At 45.8% G+C, this 19,905-nt stretch overlaps 1 protein-coding gene across 1 annotated transcript; it reads left to right on the forward strand.

The window, feature by feature from the left end:
- The first annotated feature begins 1,017 nt into the window (after positions 1 to 1,017).
- Positions 1,018 to 17,423, forward strand: LOC119401733 (exocyst complex component 1). Its single transcript, XM_037668672.2, has 7 exons — positions 1,018 to 1,460; positions 3,450 to 3,633; positions 6,673 to 6,870; positions 8,011 to 8,190; positions 11,398 to 12,351; positions 15,013 to 15,228; positions 16,868 to 17,423. The coding sequence occupies exons 1-7, from the start codon at positions 1,165 to 1,167 to the stop codon at positions 17,375 to 17,377; spliced, it is 2,538 nt and encodes an 845-aa protein (XP_037524600.1). The 5' UTR covers positions 1,018 to 1,164; the 3' UTR covers positions 17,378 to 17,423.
- The last annotated feature ends 2,482 nt before the right edge of the window (positions 17,424 to 19,905 follow it).

Here is a 19,905-nt window from a genome sequence, read left to right on the forward strand (position 1 = left end):
GCCTTCAAGATTCAATGTTATCTGGGGCGTGAGCTTGAAACATCTCCAGGCCTTGTCTGCAGAACGTGTTTTACGCGACTTATTCTTGGACAAAGAACTTTGGTTTTCTGCTACTTTCCTACATGACTGGCACATGCAAGCAGCCCATGAGGCAGCCAAAGCATAGCCTTCAAGATTTGGGTTTCGTAAGCAAGAGCAGTGACTGCACGGTGATCACGGCACTTCTTCAAAAGCGAAAGTTAAATAAAATAGAAAATAATTTATTCTAGGTCACTCTAAGAAAAGTATGATTGACTAGAATATTTATTGAGAGATGCTGCCAAAATAGGTAGCGTTTAAAAACTGACCCTTATGGCTTATTTAGTCTCCCGCTATCGCTTCCGCCGAATGCAACGAAGATAATAATGGCCTCAAGATTTGTGTCATTTCTTTTAAAGGCTGACATCGCCGAATCGGGGGGGGGGGGGGGGGGGCGGGGGTTTGGACCACTGACCAGTGGTTTGGACCCACCACAAGTTCAACCACAAAATAGACGTCACATAAGTGCAATGAGACATAGAGTAATAAAAAATGCGAGTAAAACAATTTTCATGATACTGTCCAATTCTGATCAACTGTTACTGTGCTCCCTGTTCCCCTCCAGATCCCTAGGCCAACTTCAGAGATCTTGAAGGCCATTGTTTTGCCACTTATAAGTCATAGACGTCGATATTTAAAATAAGGTATTCTCACGTCGCACGCAACATGGTACGCCACAGTAAATTGCGCGCTATTTTCACATGCAAAAGATTTGTCGGCGAGTCAGGTGAGTCGCGCCCACCGAATGTGGTCACCTTCTCGAATCGTTCAATCCCGACAACCTGAAACGCCGACAGTTTTGGGAAAATCTTAGAGGCCATTGTTCTGTTACATACATGTTATAGACGTCGAAATTTACAACAAATTATTATCACGTCTCACGCAGCACGGTACGTCACAGCTACTCGCACGCTATTCTCACGTCCGAAGGATCTGTCGGGAGTCTCGCCCACCAACTGCGATCGCCTTCCCGACTCGCTGAATCCCAACAAACGTGAACGCCGATAGTTCCTGGGGCTCAGTGAAGCGAACGCCGGGTGACGAGCCAACAACGCTGGCAAAGCAGAGCGGCCCGTTGCTGCGGAAATGGCGGCGATGGCGGCAACGCGACACTCTCTGCAGTGCGAACTGTTTCGCCCGAACGACGAGCGTCTCGTCGACGTCGTCAACGTCGTCGAGGCGACGAAACGCAAGAAGATGAGCCTCCTGTGCGCCGTCGTGAGCACCGAAAAGCCCGTTCGAGTCTCCCTATACCAGGTGAAGAGCACCGACAAAGACCTCTACAAGAAGAAACACTGCTGGTCCCTACGGGACTTACGCCTCGTAGACGGCCGCAAGGCGGACAGCGCCGAATTCGATTTGCACTTCGATAAAGTTTACAGGTCGGTATAAGAAGTGTACCGCAGCTTTTCGTTGAATGACCCGTCGTTGTCTGCTTAACGTGCTTGAGAGTGATCCTACTTCACATTGCTGGTCGTACTACGTTACTTTCGCTTAGCCAGACAGGTCAATCCGCCTTAAGTACGGAGCACTTTAGGGGCCCGGCATGTCGTCCGTCCGTCTCAAGTAGCGCGATGACGCTCTAAGGCCCGTATTCACAAACTAACCTTATCCGTATCTCGCGTTTTCCTTATGGGCTTTTTGCCTTTAGTGCGTTTGATAAGCGAAGTAGGCTGGTATTCACAAACCAATCATGTAGTTACCTTTTGCCATGTTACCGTTTTTGTGCCCTTATAATGCATGTAGACTGTACAGAAACTTAAGGAAAACATGAGATAAGGTTGGTTTGAGAATGCGGCCCTAAATCAAGGGGTCGATACAGGCCTAAAACAAGGCTAGCAACGCTCGAAACCAGTGCAGAATACACTAACAAGGTCTAAAATAATATAAACTACAGAAATAACCAAGAGTTAATTGCGATAATTTACCTAAAATTGCGAAAAACGCTTCTGAGACATGCGGCTAATACTGGTGCAAGAGAGGGCGCCACCGCCTCGGCAAGCGCACGATTGCCACGGGAATCACAGGGGAAATTTCTGGCTACGTCCCTGGTGGAGCTGCATTAAGCGCAGGAATTAGAACTACACCAAGACCTACACAAGAACTACATTAAACGCAGAATTAGCGCTGGATTAGAGTAGGATTAGCATAACATTAAATGCTGGTTTGAGAGCTTTTTTTTTTCATGGTGCCATGGTGCATGCACCCTTCCCCTAGCAGAAAAGTTGCAAAACACCCCTTAATCTCGGAGGCTTTTGTTCTGGCAATACTGGTTGCCCCGGCCCCTGCCAAAACAACAGAGGGCAGTGCAGGAAAATGTAAAAGGCTGATTTAGCAGCGTGTGTATCGCATTTTCGCACGCTCAAACTGTAATCGTTGTCAGCCTAGGAATTACAAATAGTTTCTGCTACAGTCAGCCACATCCTATGACAACGGTGCCATTAGTACCGCTGTACCAATTTCACCGTTATGAACACTGTCACCAGTACATAGAGTGCACCGACGCCTCTCGTCGAATGACTCGTCACTGTGCTTGAGCACGGTTAGAAGGGATCCTACTTCACGTTGCATGTCGGACGTTACTTTCGCTTACCTAGACGGAATAATTGTTGGGCTTTTACTTCTCAAAACCACCATATGATTTTGAGAGACACCGTAGTGGAGGGCTCCGGAAATTTCGACCATCTGGTGTTCTTTAACATGCCCCTAAATCTATGTACATGGGCCTCTAGTATTTTGCCTCCATAAAAATGTGGCTGCGACAGCCGGCATTCAATTCCAAGACCTTTGGGTCCGCAGTCGAGCACCATAACCACTAGACCATCGTGGCAGGTCCTGTAACAACCTGTGTATCGCACTTTCACCAGCTTCAAGCTATAAATCAAGCCATAGTGCATGGTTATACCAACTGTAGTCGTTGGCAATGTAAGAATTACAAATAAATTCCGCCTATAGTCAGCCACATCCTCAGACTACGGTGATACGGGTACCACTGTACAACCAGGTACAACTCATATAAAATTTTTATACATGCGAGAGCCAATTAAAATCGCACATTTCTGTGATCTCAAGCATTTTTGTGGGCATTACAGAGTTAATTTTGCTGTGCGGATTTGTATTTCTATCGCCGGTTTGAGGTTGAAACTTCTTGGAACACTAAATTATAATTCGTGACTGAAGGGTATAATATGCCTGAAAGTCAAGGTTGAGGCTTGTGCCATGTGGGAAGACTGCGACATTGCTTTGACAAATTGATAAGTTCGAGGCAGTGTTGTTCACTTCGACAGGTACGCGATAGGCGTCACATTTGGAGGGCTGTAGTCTGCATGTTCACATATTTTCACATGGCCACATCATTTTTTTATTTTCAGATGGCAAGCCAAGAACATCCAAGAGCGCAACGACTTTCTGCGCTGCCTATACCGCTTGTGTGTCCACTATGTGCCACAGCAACAGCGTCCACGTTTTGAGAACGTGCCCAAGGCGCTGCTGGAAGACGACGGCCGGGCACAGCTTTTGGAGAAGGTGGTCGCTGACGAGGCTGACGACTATCAAGTAAGTGCATCTCAACTAACAAGTTCGTTCTGCTTCCTCTCCATGGCCGATACACCTGAAAGAAAGTGTTCACTGAAACTGTGCTGGAAAACTAGTCCTACAATCGCACTGCAAAAACAACGCGATAAAAACGCAAGAAAGACCAAACAGGACCAGCTTTGACTGACTACCAACAGGTGCATTTATTTGGTCCGTTTTGTCGTATTTGTATCGCGCTGTTTTTTCACTATGATTGCGTATCTGAATCCCGACTGCAGCGGCCGCATTTTTGATGGAGGCAAAAATGGTTGAGGCCGGTGTACTTAGATTTAGGTGCACGTTAAGGAACCACAGGTGCCCAGAATTTCCGGAGGCCTCTACTACGGCGTCTCTCATAAGCATATCGTGGTTTTGGGGCGTTAAACGCCAACAATTATTATGATTGCGTACCAATAAGCTCAATTTCATACGCTTTTATAGTTCTACAATATGTCCATCATTGTGAACAAGGCTTTCATGAGTGAGAAAATGAGACAGAATTGCTCATTGAGAGTGGGCTGTTGGTGCATCTTGGTTGACAGTGGTTAGCGTTGGTAGAAGTGACACAAGTGCCTGTGCTTCCATTGTTCTTTTGTTTGCCAGCACTAACCACTGTCAGTACATAAGTAGTATGCTGATTTTTTCAGCACACTGAATGATGGATGCTCGGGCAAGTTGATGTAGCATGGAATTACAGAAATGATTAGGAAGGGTAAATCAGCGAGTAAGCGCAAGCTGCTTACAGTGTGTAACGCATTGCAAACGCTTATATTTTTGCCTGCATTCTTTCTGTGGACAAGTTGACACAGATCTGCTTCGTCTTGATTAAATGATTCCATTAAATGACTTCACATGTAGCATCTAAACTAGACGAATGTTCAGAAGATGTAGGCCGGAAGGGATCAGAAATCATTGAACAGGGAATATTGCTGCTGCCATCGTTTTGACATCTGGGGCGCGATTCTCGATGTATCCACCTAGTGGACTGTGCACTTCAGCCTCCACTGATTGGCTGGAGCTCGGTGAGCAGCGCACACCGTGTTTCCGGTCCTTCTTCCGCAACGTTGTTTTATGTCGCGATGCTTTCACAACTCTCAACACAAATGAGAGGGACGGAATGTGTTTCACCGCAATGAATGCTGCCCCCCAAAGATCTGCTTTTGGACGCACATCTCGGAGGCTGTGCATGAACTGTAATCTCGTTAGCCCTTGAATTAGGTTTAACGTGGCCGCCCGCCTGATGTACCTGGAAGGCCGGTACGCATTTCCTGCATTGTTCTCAAACATCTGAACACATTCATATGCAAGTTCAAACTTGTCAAGTTTAAGTGTCCGGTTACTGCACATTTTGTCCACTTTTTTTCTCTTTACCTTGGGAACGTGCTGGCAGGTTCGGTGCATTGACGTGGTCAAGAGCGCCATGACGTCACGCCTCGCCGCTTTTCGAGTAGCTGACTGCGCTCCGCAGAAGTGGATATGTCCACTAGGTGGATACATCGAGAATAGCTGCCCTGGACTTGTCTTCATAAAATTATTTTTGTATGTTTACTTATTGCTTTGCTATTTGATATGCTCATTTTATATGCTATCTTAGATATTTTTTTTGTCCTTATGTATAATCATCTCCTATGATCTGTACATACGTAATATGTTATAGCTAGTTTTAAAGTGTTATAATGTTAGTAAAATATTTTTGTTTGTAACTTATTGTTTTGCTATGTGACATGCTCTTTTCATAATTACATTTCATTGAATGCCAACTAGACTTGGGCAAGGGATTCAGATATGTTTTTACAACTATTACATTTTTGTAAATTGTTTTCTGTCAATACATTCAATTCAGTTTAAAGACACTGACGAAGAGAAGTCCTCTTGGTGAAATGTTGGCTCCAGTTGGTACAGCAGTTTTTTTTAGGTGCACATAATAGAACTTTAGGGTGACCCCCTGGCATTCTTAACCTTGGGGTTCTGAACCCTGGGGTTCTTAAATAAATTCTGAGTGCCCCAGTATGGAGTGCCTCATAATTATGTCTTGGTTATGAGCACGGAAAACCCCAGAAGTAATTGTTGTACAATTTCTCATCACTATAATTGTGGAAGAGCTCTTGTCAGAGCTAGTTGATGAGCCATACTGGTACAATACACACGGACTGAAATGCGACAGCACTTATAATGACCGCTATGAGCAATTGCTTCTGATAACCGCACCATGTCACTGCAGATGTGGCTACTAAAGGTAGTGTTGGCTCTGATGTAAGTGTTCAAGTCAAAATTACCCCGATATGATGCAAACTGTAGACGCTAAAAACAGAAGTACGTGCATTACTTTGTCCTAAATTTTCATGTATCAGTGCACGAGTACTGTGGAGTTCTTAAAGGGACACCAAAGAGCAAAATGATTTTTTTCGTACTAGTAAATTATTCTTTCACAATACCAAAATCACCATGCTTGCCGTGAGAAGATGCCTGATAAGCGAGAAAAGGGGCAAAAAGAAAATGGGGGTGGCCAAGCCACCATGAAGTTCTCATACCGGTCACTGTGATGCCGTAGTTTTTCAGGACGTCTACTGGGGCCATAATCAGTAATCATTTCGTCGTCAATTCATAATCAGTGAAAAGGAAGTGTGTTGTCTTCTGAGGGAGCCAGAGACCTAACATACCAAGTCTGTGTAAACTTTGTTGATTCAGTGGGGCCAAAATTTGAAAACAACACTTGGAAATCTGTGACGTCACCATTGACGACTTCGGCGGGAAATTTAAAAGCGAAGCTTTTGAAATTGATTTTCTGATCTGTTAATAAAATGTATGGTGGGGAAATTAACGACACTAGCGTTTTTAGAGTATAATTTATCAGTCTAAACTAGTTTACTGCTTCACTTTAGTGTTCCTTTAAGGCAAGAAGAAATGGTGTAGAAAAAACATGCATTGACAGGGCGGGTGCTCGTCCTGCCGATGTTTGTTTTCTCATCTCCCGTTTGACGTGAGATTATTGCAACTGCTTGAGAGACTTTATATCAACAGGCGCTGACAGCACGTGAGGAGGCCGACCTGGAGTGCCTGATGGCCAAGTATGAATTTGCCATTCACAATGCCGAGGAGTTCACCGAGCAGCTTGCCCGCGAACTGGCCGCACTGGATGCCTCCAACGTGTACACCATCATGGAGTCCGAGCGGCGGGTCCAGAAGCTCATGGAAATGACGCAGGTGGCCCTTGACGAGGTGGGTCATGCGTGCAGTCGTTGAACATTGTTTATTTGCAGGAGAAAAAATATACAAAATTTCCTGCGGGAGGCAAAAACTGAACGATAAAAAGCCTGACGAGGTCTTGACCCCCTAATAACTAATACAGTCTGCATCAGTGACATTTCGTACTATACATTTCGTTAGGTGCAAAAGATTTGGTTGGTTTTACATACTATGCAAGGGACACTAAAGGAAGGAAATAACTTTATTGTGAGTCCTGTGAGTTGGCGGGGCGGACAGAAGACCCCTTCTTGATGACAGCCAGCATTTCTCGGGCCCTGGCCGCTTCCTTGGCCTGCTCAATGGCTCAGAGTTGACCCTCGAGGGCGTGGCTTAGCAGTGTGGCCTCCCAGCATGCATGAAGGCTGTCACTATAGGCTGCCTTCTCGTTATTGTCACTTATCCCGTGGCATTCCCATAATGTATACACCAGAGTGGCTCTGTATTCGCATTTTTTTTTTTGCATTTGTCCGTTTGATATATATCTGGATAGAGAAATGTAATTACAACTTCTTTAGGTATCAAGTGCTACCTAATTCGGTACAGCCTGTGGATCCATAAGTGGCCATATCGGCTATTGATCGAGATGTTCTCTCAGAAATATTGTGCATCTTTTTCCGTGAAAATAAAAAGCAAAAAGTAAAAGCACCCTTGGATGTGTTCAGTGTCGCCACACCAAATCATCCAAGGATCCCGCCAAGTTCACTTCCACTGCACGGCACACAACTTGCTTTGCCAGAGCTGCTTCACTTGTAAAGCCCGCCATTCTGTGCACGTACCTTGCCAACCATGCTGCATATGCACCACCCATCTCTTCCCTCTCATCTACCCACATATTTCCATTGTTTTCAGGTGTAATGAATAAGCCTCGTGGTATATGTCAAGGGACTTACCTAACATGTGTTTAACCTTTGTCGTAACAAATTTTACCGGATATTTACAGGTTGCTCAGTTGGGTTCCTTTGAATTATTTTCGTGTTCGCTGCGGTTTTTTTTTTTTTGCTAACGTGTACCAACAGGCTCAGCTACCCACGTTTGGTGCCATGATTGCACTAGTAGTGATTGCATCAGGCTCACGTTATGCACATTGCGGACACATTCCTCTTTTCTTGACAGGTGTGCCGCCTCGAGCGCCGCCTGGACGCATACGAGCACCTGCTGCGCACCGTGCGTGACAGCGTGCTCCGGATGGAGGAGAAGGATGCCCTGCTGCACGTGCAGAACGAGAACAATGTCCGCCTCCTGCACGAGCTGGAGACACTGGTCAATCAGCTCGACTTGCCGCATGCGCACCAGGTCGGAGCAGTGGCCTTTCTTGACTCTTACTAGTTTACTAGTTTACCATCACTATCCTGGCTTGTGACTCACTATACTGTTGAAACTCAATTTAACGAAGTCGTGACTGCACTACAATTATTTTGTTAAATAGCAAAGTTGCAAAATCGAAAAAGAAATTTTTTGGTCCTTCGATATCTAAAATTGTAATATAGCTTCACCCAAAAGATACTGCGGCATTGTTTTTGCCACCAACTCGCACCTGCGCGTGTGAAAAGCTTGTGGGTGCAGCCCCAACATGGAGGGAGCCTCCCGTGTCGCTCCCTAGGGGCCCGGGCTCTCCCAAAAATGTTGATGGATGCGGGTGTTTTACCAAAAATAATTAATGAACATAGCTGTTTTTCTCAAATAGTCAAGGTTTTCATCAAGTGGGCCCCCCCCCCCCAAAAAAAAATTCCTTGCTACAGGCCTGCATGTAACACTATATGCAATTAGGTGTCCACTTAGCTGGAATGCTTGTGAATGAGAAATAACTGTTGTCACTTATGTGCAACATCTAAGTAAAACATGGGAACAGCAAGTGTATGCTCAGCTACAAATGTTTACACGATATGGACTCTACAATAAATGTGAATTCCTGCTCTATTAGGCATCACGTTTCTGATTTAATGCATAACTGTGTACACTGCAAAAACTAGTACTGGGTGAGACTTTTAATCTACAATAAATGTGAATTCCTGCTCTATTAGGCATCACGTTTCTGATTTAATGCATAACTGTGTACACTGCAAAAACTAGTACTGGGTGAGACTTTTAATTAGAAGAAATGGAATGCACAAGAGGTTTGCTGGTTTTAGGTTTGCTGGTTGGTTTGTGAACGTTGTGGCAGAACAGCACAAAAACGGGGACAGTGAACACACAGGACACAGCCCTTTCATAAAAAACCAGTTGATAGTCAACAATGTTCTGCACTGTTCTGCCACAATTGTAATTACAAGCTGTGTTCCCTGGTGAAGTGGAAATTCGGCTCACTTGCAAATTCTCTGTCCCTTAAATATACATGACTGTTTGTACTGTCGGCCGCAGAAGTTTGCGGGATCTGCAGCGTGTGGTGGAGCGACGGAAAACTGCATTGTTGTGTCACCTACCGAGATGCGGTGGGTGTTGAGGCTATCGGCCTCGGCGATTAGCTACGGCGCGTTTGGACAACGTGCCGTTGCCGGATCTAATCGCGGAGGCCGCGAGCCTCAACACCCGCCGCGTCTCGGTAGGTGACGCAGCAATGCAGTTTTCCGTCGCTCCACCACACGCTGCAGATCCCGCAAACTTTTGCGGCCGACAGTACACAAGTGTTGTGGTCACCGAAGAAGCCAAGTGGGATATTGTAGCACTGCTCATTGTATTAAAGGGACACAAATGTGTTGAGTCTAGCAAAATAATAGGTTACCTTGCCCAAACGAAGGCAAAAGCTTTGTGTACCCTACAGGATGCCTAAAAGCGAGTGGTTCTGAATGAAAGATTGGAAATTGTTGAGCAGATGTTGTCAGCCTCATGCATTTGCTCAGGAGCTGACACATGTGTAAAGCAGTAGCTTTCGTGTCAATTGAATGATTTTGGAATAGTCCTTAACTGCATCTACCTCTCCCACTTGAGCATCGAATAAGTGTTGTTATCACTTGTGTTTGAACAAAAATGAATACTTGACAGTTTCTAATACTAGTAAATTCTTCAATAAAGTATGAACCAAATAGTAATGACTGTTTGATTCATATCAGAAATTTCAAATTATGCAGATTGTTTCAGATTGACTATATCAGGAATTTAATGCTCATAAGCATCATCTAACAGGGTCCAGCTATGTGTTGAAATGTGTTACACGAGGACAGCCTGTATCCTTTTCACTCACATGTTTGCAGTGTCTTGCTCTGTCTTTACGCAAAGTGCTGCATAAATGAGTTGATTTTCCAGTAATCAATATTTGTTTATCTCTGTTCCGATCTTAAGATAGTCCACCATTCTTTTTCTTTAGCATCATGGCTGATTACTTATGTCAACTATTACCCGCGCTAGTGATTGAGCGGTTAGGGCGGCGTGCTGCAGAGCAGGAGTGTACTGGTTTGATTCTTGGCCACAGTTGCTACATTTTGAAGGCGCTGAAACGCAGGCATAGCCCATGTACATTCATATTGTCACAAATTTTAGAAACCTCGGAAGTAAATAATCAATCCAGTGTCTGTACATACTGCGTGCCTCATAATCATGTTTTCGTTTTGCCACTTAAAACATGAGAAGTCAGTATTTAGTTGCTCTTTTGCTGGTAGGTTGGATAACTTTCTTGTCTCTGAACTCGCTGCAATATCTTTAATCAGAGCAAGCAAGATACGTCACCGCTACATACCTGCAAACTTTCCCGATGTGCCCAGGAAACTCCCGAATCCGCCTTTTTCACGATGCCCCGACGCATGCGCCCTTCCCCGAACGGAAAAGTTGCAAAACGTCTCTTCATCTCGGAGGCTTTGCTTCTGGCAATACCGATTGTCCCAGCCCCTACCAAAAACCTACCAAAGTGGCAGAGGGAAGCAGAGGAAAATGAAAGCGGATTTCATACAATCCTCTTGATTGTACAGGCACGGCTGTGAAAATAAAAGAAAGAGGCTGTGAAATTTTTTTGCCTCAGTCAGTTGTGTGCACAGCGTGTAAGTCACTTTCGCCACAGTAGATTAGTGTCATGGCGGAAAAGTTTACTAAGATAATCGTAGTAAGATTGGGAAGGTGCCGTAGTGAGACAGGGCGCATTTTGTCTGGTAATTGTGCACGCGTGCATGCGCCGTTAAGCATGACTGCCAGTAGGATCACCGACGTCCAAGAACTTCACTGGTAATTATTCAGAGCTGCCTATGACGTTGCCGCAGCCCCGAGAAACGATAAATTAATATTTACGCCGCTTTCTTTCTGTCGTGCCTTCCCCTCTCCCTCCTCCCCACTTAACGAGTCTCCCAAATTCCGAGGTCATCAGGTTGGCAGGTGCGCCGCTAGATCAGCGTGTTGCTTGGCATTGTTGCAGGTACATTCCTTTTGTTTATTGTTGCAACAGCGCTGAAACATGCGCTGTATCAGCGCATGTCCCATGCACTTCTTTTCTCATCCTTCATTTAGTAATGCGCTGTTTCATCAAAAATGAACTCCAACTAACTCGCCTAACTTACCGCCTTGCTTCAATTCTTGCAGGTAGCCCTTCTTAACGGAGACCTGTCTAATCAGGATGGAATCCGCGCCTGCACCACCGCCGCCCGGGCCCTCGAGGAAGCGTGCAGCGCCCAGACTCGCCCGGGCCTGTCCAAGATGGCCGCCGTCCAGGAGCAGACGAAACTGCTCGAGAAGCTGCGCGACAAGTTCAGCACCACGCTCTCGCACCACCTCAACAAGCTCTTCCTGCGACTGGCCTCGGAGACAAGCCAGTGTGGTGAGGTGACGCTCGTCAAGCACACGGGTTGCCACAATGAGCTGCGGCCTTACAGCGAGCTGATGCTGTGGCTCTCGCGGGCACCGGACCCAACGCGCTTCGCTCAGCTGCAGAAGAACTACATCAACACTATGAGCAAGCTGTACGAACGGGAGTTGCACATCTTCTTTGAACAGGCCAAGGACCGGCTCACCTCGAAGCCCATGACTGGGACGCTGGACCGGCGGCTCTCCAGCGTCCAGCAGGCCGAGACGACCGAGCCGATGGAGAACCGTTTCGATGCAGTCCTGGAACGTCTGCTCAGCATGCTGGAACCCGTCTGCCTGGCCGAGCAACAGTTCTGCGCGGCCTTCTTCGGGCTTGGCTCGGCCCGGCTTCCCGGCTCCGTGAGCAGCCAGCCGGCTGCGGCCGGTGTCGGCTACGCGACGCCCGTGCGAGCCGCCTCGGACGAGGCCCTGGCCTCGGTGCACCGGAAGGAGCGGCAGATCAACGAGGAGCTGCGGCGCATGATGTCGGCCCTCTTCCCGACGCTGGAGGCCAAGCTGCAGAACTTTCTTGAGACGTATGACAAGCTGGATGGGGTGTACTCGATGCACTTGCTGGTGCGCCTCAACCAGCATGTCATGTCGGCGCAAGACACCGGTTCTTTCCTGAGCATGGCCTTCGGCACCGTGGTGGTGCAGGCCAAGCGTAACTTCGACCGATACATGGCTGACAAGGTACGTGCGTCAAGCATATGGAGTTGCAACTAATAAAACCAACAGACAATTAATCGAAGAAAAGCATAGGGGACGTTATTTCAAATTAGTTCTGCAGAATTCCGCAAGGTGGCAGAAGGGTTACAAAAGGGAAATTGACAACCACCCATTTGTAGCATGAATCCATGCTACAGAGAGAGAGCTTCTTAGTTGCTGAAAAATTTGTAGACCAAGACAAATTTTTCAGCAACCAAGAAGCTTTCTTTCTGAGAAATCCGCATGGATTTCTTTGTGGCTTCGTGCTACAAACGGGTCGTTGTTCATGTCCCTTTCTTGTCATTATTTGTAGCTTTTTTAACTGTAGTGTAATGATTGTTACCTAAATTGAAAGGAATTAAAGTGGACGAAAAATCACCCTTTCTGTCCGGGAAATCCAAACCCACAATCTTGAAATTATGGGATTAAACGCACATAAATATTTTACAAACTAGACGTGGGAGCGCCTTCCGTCATAGCTCAATGGGTAGATCATCGGACGCGTAATTCAAAGGTTGTTGGTTTGGATCCCACTAACCATAATGATGGTGTGTGTTAAGATGGAATGCTGTGCCACGTGGAAAAACTATGTGCTACTAAATTGAACACTTGCACAGAATAAGTGTTATGGACACATGCATGCATGATTCTGGGCACCGGTGGGTGCCAGAAAGAAATAGCATGCCTGCAATTTTGGCAATCAAAGGCAGATGAAATCAGCAATGTTTAGTTTCATAGAATATAAATTTATTTTTCTTATGTTCGTTGTCATCACTCTGAAACCATTGCGTAGCCAATCTTTAAAGAACCACGATACGTCATTGTCCATATTGTAGATATTCATTTTCCATCTGCATTTATTAGTGACTTCGCAACAATCACAATCAAGATGGCAGCCTGCCAAGGCTAACCATTACAAGGGTTCATCCTGTGATGCGTGAAATTTTCAGGGAGGTCAACAACACGCTGTGCGACTTGTTGCTGCTAGTAGAGATGGGCGAATAGTGAATTTGAGATTCGAAGTGAATCCGAGGCGAATAGTGATTTGGTTGAATAATTTCGAATCGAAGAGTTCGAATAATATTTACCACATATTATTGAGAAAATGAGCATTTTCGTCATGACCTTGCACAGTATTTTTAAGGATTGGAACTAGGTATGAGTGAATGTCACTTTTTTGGTTTGAAATGAAGTGGAAGCAGCCTTAAATAGTATCAAGATTCGAATAGCAATAGGGTGCAAGTTATTAGTGGTGCAATACGTTACAATTTAAAAATTGCTATACTTAGCGCATGAAAGCCCATATAACACACTTTAAAACTTAAAAAAATAGGTATATTTAACCTTGAAGTGTGGCTTCGTGGCAGTGCAATCTCTCCTGGATGGATTGTTTCACGGCACAGCAACCAGACGCTGCAGTGAAACTACCTTTACAGGGGGTTATGTGCGGTCAAATGTATCAATCAATCATGTTTTATTTTTCGTCCTTCGTTTACACGATAAAACGGAAAAAAGGTGGCAAGAGAAAAAGCTGCTTCGTCGCAGCTTGACAGAGCTCCTGCCACCCGTACATAGGCAACATACAGCGAATACATAAGCAAAAAATGAATACAGAATAAAGTATTTATCTTCCATTTACACTTCAACGACCTGACAGAATGTCTGTGTGTATGCATGTATTCATTCATTTCGAATACTTTGAAATTTCGAATAATCTAAATTCGTATCAAAGCGAATTCGAATATTGTAATATTCGTTCGAATATTCGAAACGCCCGAATATTCGCCCATTCCTAGCCGCTAGCTTAGTACACTAATGTACATAACATTATTTGAATAAAACTTCACTCGACAGAGGTTGTAATTTTATTTATTTCGTAACAGTACATAATTGTCATGCATAAGTATAAATGGTTTGGCAAAAGGTGATATCAATTGCCTGACTAGAGTGGTAGCATCATGTTAGCACTCATCGCACTCACACAAAACATTGAAATTAACGTACGGCTTATATACGTGCGTAACTGCATAGAAACACAAGTTCTGGAGTAAACTATCAGAATAATGTAACAAAGTGCTTATGATGGTTCCATGCAGTTTACTATAAAATTCTGAGCAAGCACCCTGCCCAATTTCGCTGCTAATTTCAATAATTTCAAATTTATACACCGTTTTGGGAATCCACTCACCCCCCTCCCGCTCCGCACACTGATCACTCATCACATCAAGGCCCGATCTCAAAGCACTTGCACCTGAAATTTGTCAAAATTTGATTTTTTTTTTTTTGTCTTTCCTCCATAATGATCACACCCAAAACTGGCTGCACGACACCCATGACGATTTTCAGGTTCCCGTGGGCAAAAGCATGGCCTTTGAGATCTGATTTGCAATTCGATGATGGGGACACGCGAGTTAGCAAGACCTCCAAGATCTGTGTCTGTTCCCCAGAGGGGCTGCGATGGCATGGGCTTATCATTGGAGGTTGCCGCTGCCTTTGCCGCTGCCGTCTTGAATTTTGATGCCATTCTGGGAAAGCACCCTCCCTACACTTTGCCGGTAATTTCGAGTTGTCGAAGGCGAGACACTTGCTGAGAATTTTACTATGTGATTGTAAAGTCTGGTTACCATGTTTGCTATTGTCATTCAGGTGCGGGCGGTAGAGGAAGCCAAAGCACCAAAGCGCTCCAAGTGTGGCCTGCTGCCTTTCCTCAACCACTTTGAAGAGTTCGCCAAGCAAGCTGAGGCCATCTTCCGCCAGTCGGAGCGTCGTGCTGATCTTGACAAGTGGTACACGCGCCTGGTTCGTGCCATGTTTGACGCCATTGGCCGCATTGCCGTTGAGCACCAAAGAACGCCGCCTGAGGTGAGGATGCCCACAGTGGGAGTGATAGCTTGGGCTGGTTGTATCAAAATGTTATTCTGAGTAAGGCTAAAAAGGCGAGGATAAGATAGCAAATTGGCAAGGCGGGCGATACTCACGATGGCCAGTAGAAGAAAAAAAAAAAGACAGCACAGGTGCTGTCTCGCAACTGAAAGTTTATTAGGAAAACAGCAAACATCCAAGTATATATATGGGCGGGAAAAAGATTATCACATAAATTGCACTCCTCTGAAGATAAGCAAAAAGCCACAAAGCAATATTAGCACACATAAATGTTCACAACTGCGCATGTACCAGGAAAGCCACTTCCTTGTCAATCAGAGCGATAAAAGGGCAGCTCACGCACGTGTCTTTTCTTTCTACTATATTTCAAATGCCTGCACGATATCCCGAGTACACTGGCTCTTGTATCTAGTCACCATGACTAGACACAAGTGTCATGAGTTGCCACGACTAGACACAATACCACGAAACAATACCACAACTCAGTGATTCCACTCCTGTGCCAACTGCGCCAAAGTGCGCCAAATTGGATTTACTGAGCCATCCTGATAATATCGACGGAAATTGAACCAAACTGCACCAGAGGCTTTAGTTTGGGGGCATCTATCACCGGCAATCGCACCACCAGCACATCAAAACATGTGCATGCAGCTTAGTCATGGGGCCGCCAAAGTTACAACCATGGACCAAGAATTATTCCGCTGAATAAATAGTGCTCGCACGTGCTAACCGAGTAAGCCACGATGCCATGTATGGTGCCGACGCAGCTTCTGTTGTGCAAGTCGGCTCGACTTGCACAGCTGTCAGTAGCGGGCCCGTCGCTAACGGCCCTGGCGTCGGAAGGCGCATTGTGAAGCAGCTGCGCTGTGTTACTTGTCCGCCCCTCGCTTTCTAGAGTCAATAGCTGACGGTTGAAAAAAAAAAAGTCGCAGTTTGCAAAGCAGTGAATGCAATACCAAGAAATTGAATTGTTATACGAAGTTCAACAAAATGCTGGTTTGAGGCAACATGTCTGCATTAGGGACCAAAGCGCTTTTCGTGCTGTCAATTCTCTTAGCTTGAAGGGCGCCAGCGACTGTGCCCTTCAAGCGTCGCAGCCCCCCACCTCCCCTGGCGTCCCTTCATACTCCTTACGAAAGACGGGCAGGAAGTTTCCTGTTTCCTCTCTACGTGGAATGATGTTATCGCATTCACCCTCTGTGCGACAGAGATGGCCGCGTTGCTTCATCTCTGCATTGCCAAAACCTGTGACGTCATTGTGATGTCATACACCGTGGCGTCACGTGATGACTTCATCACATGACCTGTGATGGTTACATGACCTGTGAGGGTGCAGTGGTTACGGTGATCGGCTGCTGCCCCGAAGGTCACGAGTTTGATCTTGTCCGCAGCAGTCGCATTTTTCATGGAGCAAGAATGCCAGAGGCTTGCGTATTTAGGTGCACGTCAAATAACCCCAAGCGGTCAAAATTTCCTGAGCCCTCCACTATTGTGTCCCTCATAATCATATCTTAGTCACTGCATGTAAAACCCCTGCAATTATTATAATACTCTGGAGTTCAGGTGTTTAAGCACAGCCGAAACCAGTCTCCTGAAAAACGCCACGCTGTCAATGCAGGTCGTCCGACTAGAGAACTTCCACCAGCTGTACACGCTGCTGTACCAGCTCAAGATCGGCTGCCTGGAGGCGGAGCGGCGCGAGGCGAAGCAGCGTTACAGCGAAGCACTGCAGGCCTACGTGACGCACTACTTCGGCCGGCCCCTGGAGAAGCTGAACCTGTTCTTCGAGGGAGTCCAGAGCAAAGTGGCCCAGGGGGTCAAGGAGGAGGAAGTGGGCTACCAGCTGGCCTTCAGCAAGCAGGAACTGCGCAAGGTCATCAAGGAGTATCCGGGCAAGGAGGTCAAGCGGGGACTCGAGGCCCTGTACCGTAAGGTCGAGAAGCACCTCTCAGACGAGAGCAGCAGCCTCCTGCAGGTGGTGTGGCACTCGATGCAAGACGAGTTCATCCGCCAGTACAAGTCACTTGAGGCGCTGGTGCAGCGCTGCTACCCGGGGTCCATGATCACCCTCGAGTTCACCATAGACGACATCCTCGCCTTCTTTTCGGACATTGCGCGCTCCCACTGATGGCCCTTCTTTGTGGGACCCAATGCCGTGTGCTTTAAGCGGACTCGAGTGATTTTTTTTAGCGGGCATGCCCTCTGACGTGAACACTTTATTTGCCAAGTGGACTTGGACGTGATTCCTCTCTCGAGAGGTGTGTCCACTAAGGCCTTATCAGTGCGACCTGTTATTTTGTGCTTTAAGTGGACTTGTTCCTCTGGGGAAGTATAAGCTCCTCCGGAGTGTGTCTTTGATGGACGATTAGGTGAGCATACACACGGTACGTCGTTTTGTAAGCCATTTGTTACTGCCTTCCCACACCAGAGGCACCAATGGAGAGCCGAAAATCGAATTGTGGGTATTGTTTGCGTATCCGGTTTATGATAATGAATGGTGTTAGGAGTGGCACCGTGGGATGTGTTGTACTGTGCTACTGTGGGTAGCAGTCGATTTTGATGCGCACTCAAAAGTGATTCGTTTGAGCAGGCATGCCCACTGACAAGGTGCCCACTTTATTCGCCAAGTAGACTTGGAAGTAATTCCTATGTAAAGAGGTGCGCACTAAGGGCCTTATTATAGCAACCATTGCTGTGTGCTGAGCACTTGAAGTATTTCCTCTGGGCAGGCATCAGCTCTTTTGGAGGGAACTTAGGTAAGCACGTGCATGCTTCGGCGTTTCCTCCTTACACGAAAGGCACTAACTGAAAGCTGATAATCGAATTGTGTATATTGTTTGCGTACCGTAATTGTGATACTGAAGGATGTTACAGGGGCATCTTAAGGTGGGTTGTACTGTGCTACTGTGGTTGAATTAGTCGCTTTGGACACTTAAATAAGAACAGAGTCTTTATGTCATTTTACAGGGTGAGCCCTTGCCATTTCGATGCCAGTTTGCAGTTTTAGTGCACTGTTTTCTTCGTGGAATAGTGTGGTGTTGATGCTTTAGGAGTCAAGTTGCACAGAACCGCACATTAGTACAGGCTACCACAGTGTACAGTTGCGACTAGACCTTCAAACTTTTTTTTTTCATTGGATCGCTCTTGGGCATACGAGTGCCCTTGTGTGGTTTCATTGACTGCGCACGACATATTGGCAACTACAGGCGGGAGTGTGCAAAGCGGTTTCTGTGAAATGCTGTCGCCTGAAGATAGTAATGCATCCGGTTCTGACTCGTACATAATCTTGTATCCCTGTATTATTAATGTGATCGACGGATCACGGACCCGGGGCAACTAGTATTCTATGCGGCTTTCTAATTGCCCAAGGCTGATCATGGCACAGCAGTTTCGCGATGAACTGTTGGCATGATCTGTTGAATAGCGTGGAGATGAACTAGAAAGAGTTGTGACATTTTTGTCCATCTTAAAAATTTGGGAAAGTTGTAGGCAAAAATAATTGATGAAAATACATCAGCCACATTGAAATTTCTGCTTGCACGTGAATTGTGAAACTGCATTGTGGCCACTAGGCTAAAAGCTCAAGTGTAAAGCGGGTAACAGCGTGAGATTCTAAAGTCCAGGCTACCTTGACACATTCTAGTTCACAGCAGACGTGTGCCTTGAACCATGAAGTCGTGACAATGCTAAGACTCGGAAGTCTCGGTTGGGATGAGTACGATTACTTGTCTAATAATATTTATTGTAAAGTACGGATACCAGTGGGAGCGTGCTTCTTTGTAAGTGTTGTCTTGGCCAGAGATGAAAAGTGTTCAATTACCTCAGTGGCATTGAAGCTACCAGCTTGTGTTTGACAACTAGGAGCTGCATAAAGTAATCCATAAGCGTATCAAGGGAATTTAAAAGAGATTTAAAAAAAATCTACAATTTAGAGAAGCATTATATCGTAGTCAAGAGCTGCAAGTATCGTGTGACTTTTCCGACCCTGTTGCTACTTTAAAACTGTAGCTTGGTATATAGTTCAATGCACTTTCTTGCATAAACTATCACCTCACAAGATTTGGGTATGATAAAGGGTAAGATAAAAGGTGATAAACGGCACCTATGACATTTACTGAAGCCTTCAATGTTCCAAGTGTTCCAAATCCAGCAGCATCTTGCAGATGAAAGCAGTAGTTTTTCACTGGTTGGGTGAATTTTCTATTCCGTTATGCGACAATGCATCAGTGAAAGTTGTTTTGTGGCACTTGCTTGACAGTGTTGCTAAGGGCTGTTAATTGCCATTCCATTTACAATGGGCAATGTATGCTGACCTTCTCTTTTGGGCATATGCTCTCGCTCATCTGTAATGAGAAGGAACACCTAGCACAACAGGTGGCAAAGCGATTGCTGTGGGTGGGATCTGTTGTCTCAAGAACTAGTACAAGGGTGGCTTGAATCATTATCCGCTAACGATCAATTCATGGGCAAGGCTGACGAAGTGAAAGATCAGAGTGATTAACACGTCATAAATGAATTAACGACCAAGATGTGGCACTTCTTTGAGATATAACTTCCTCTTCACTGTGTGAAATTGGCGTGATGTTTTACATTCACTGGTGGCCTTTGCATGTCGTGTTTCCATGCTCAACTCTCACCTTTCAGGCTGCCTTTGCA

Source organism: Rhipicephalus sanguineus, chromosome 8 (assembly GCF_013339695.2).
Source record: "Rhipicephalus sanguineus isolate Rsan-2018 chromosome 8, BIME_Rsan_1.4, whole genome shotgun sequence".
Lineage (NCBI taxonomy): Eukaryota > Metazoa > Arthropoda > Arachnida > Ixodida > Ixodidae > Rhipicephalus > Rhipicephalus sanguineus.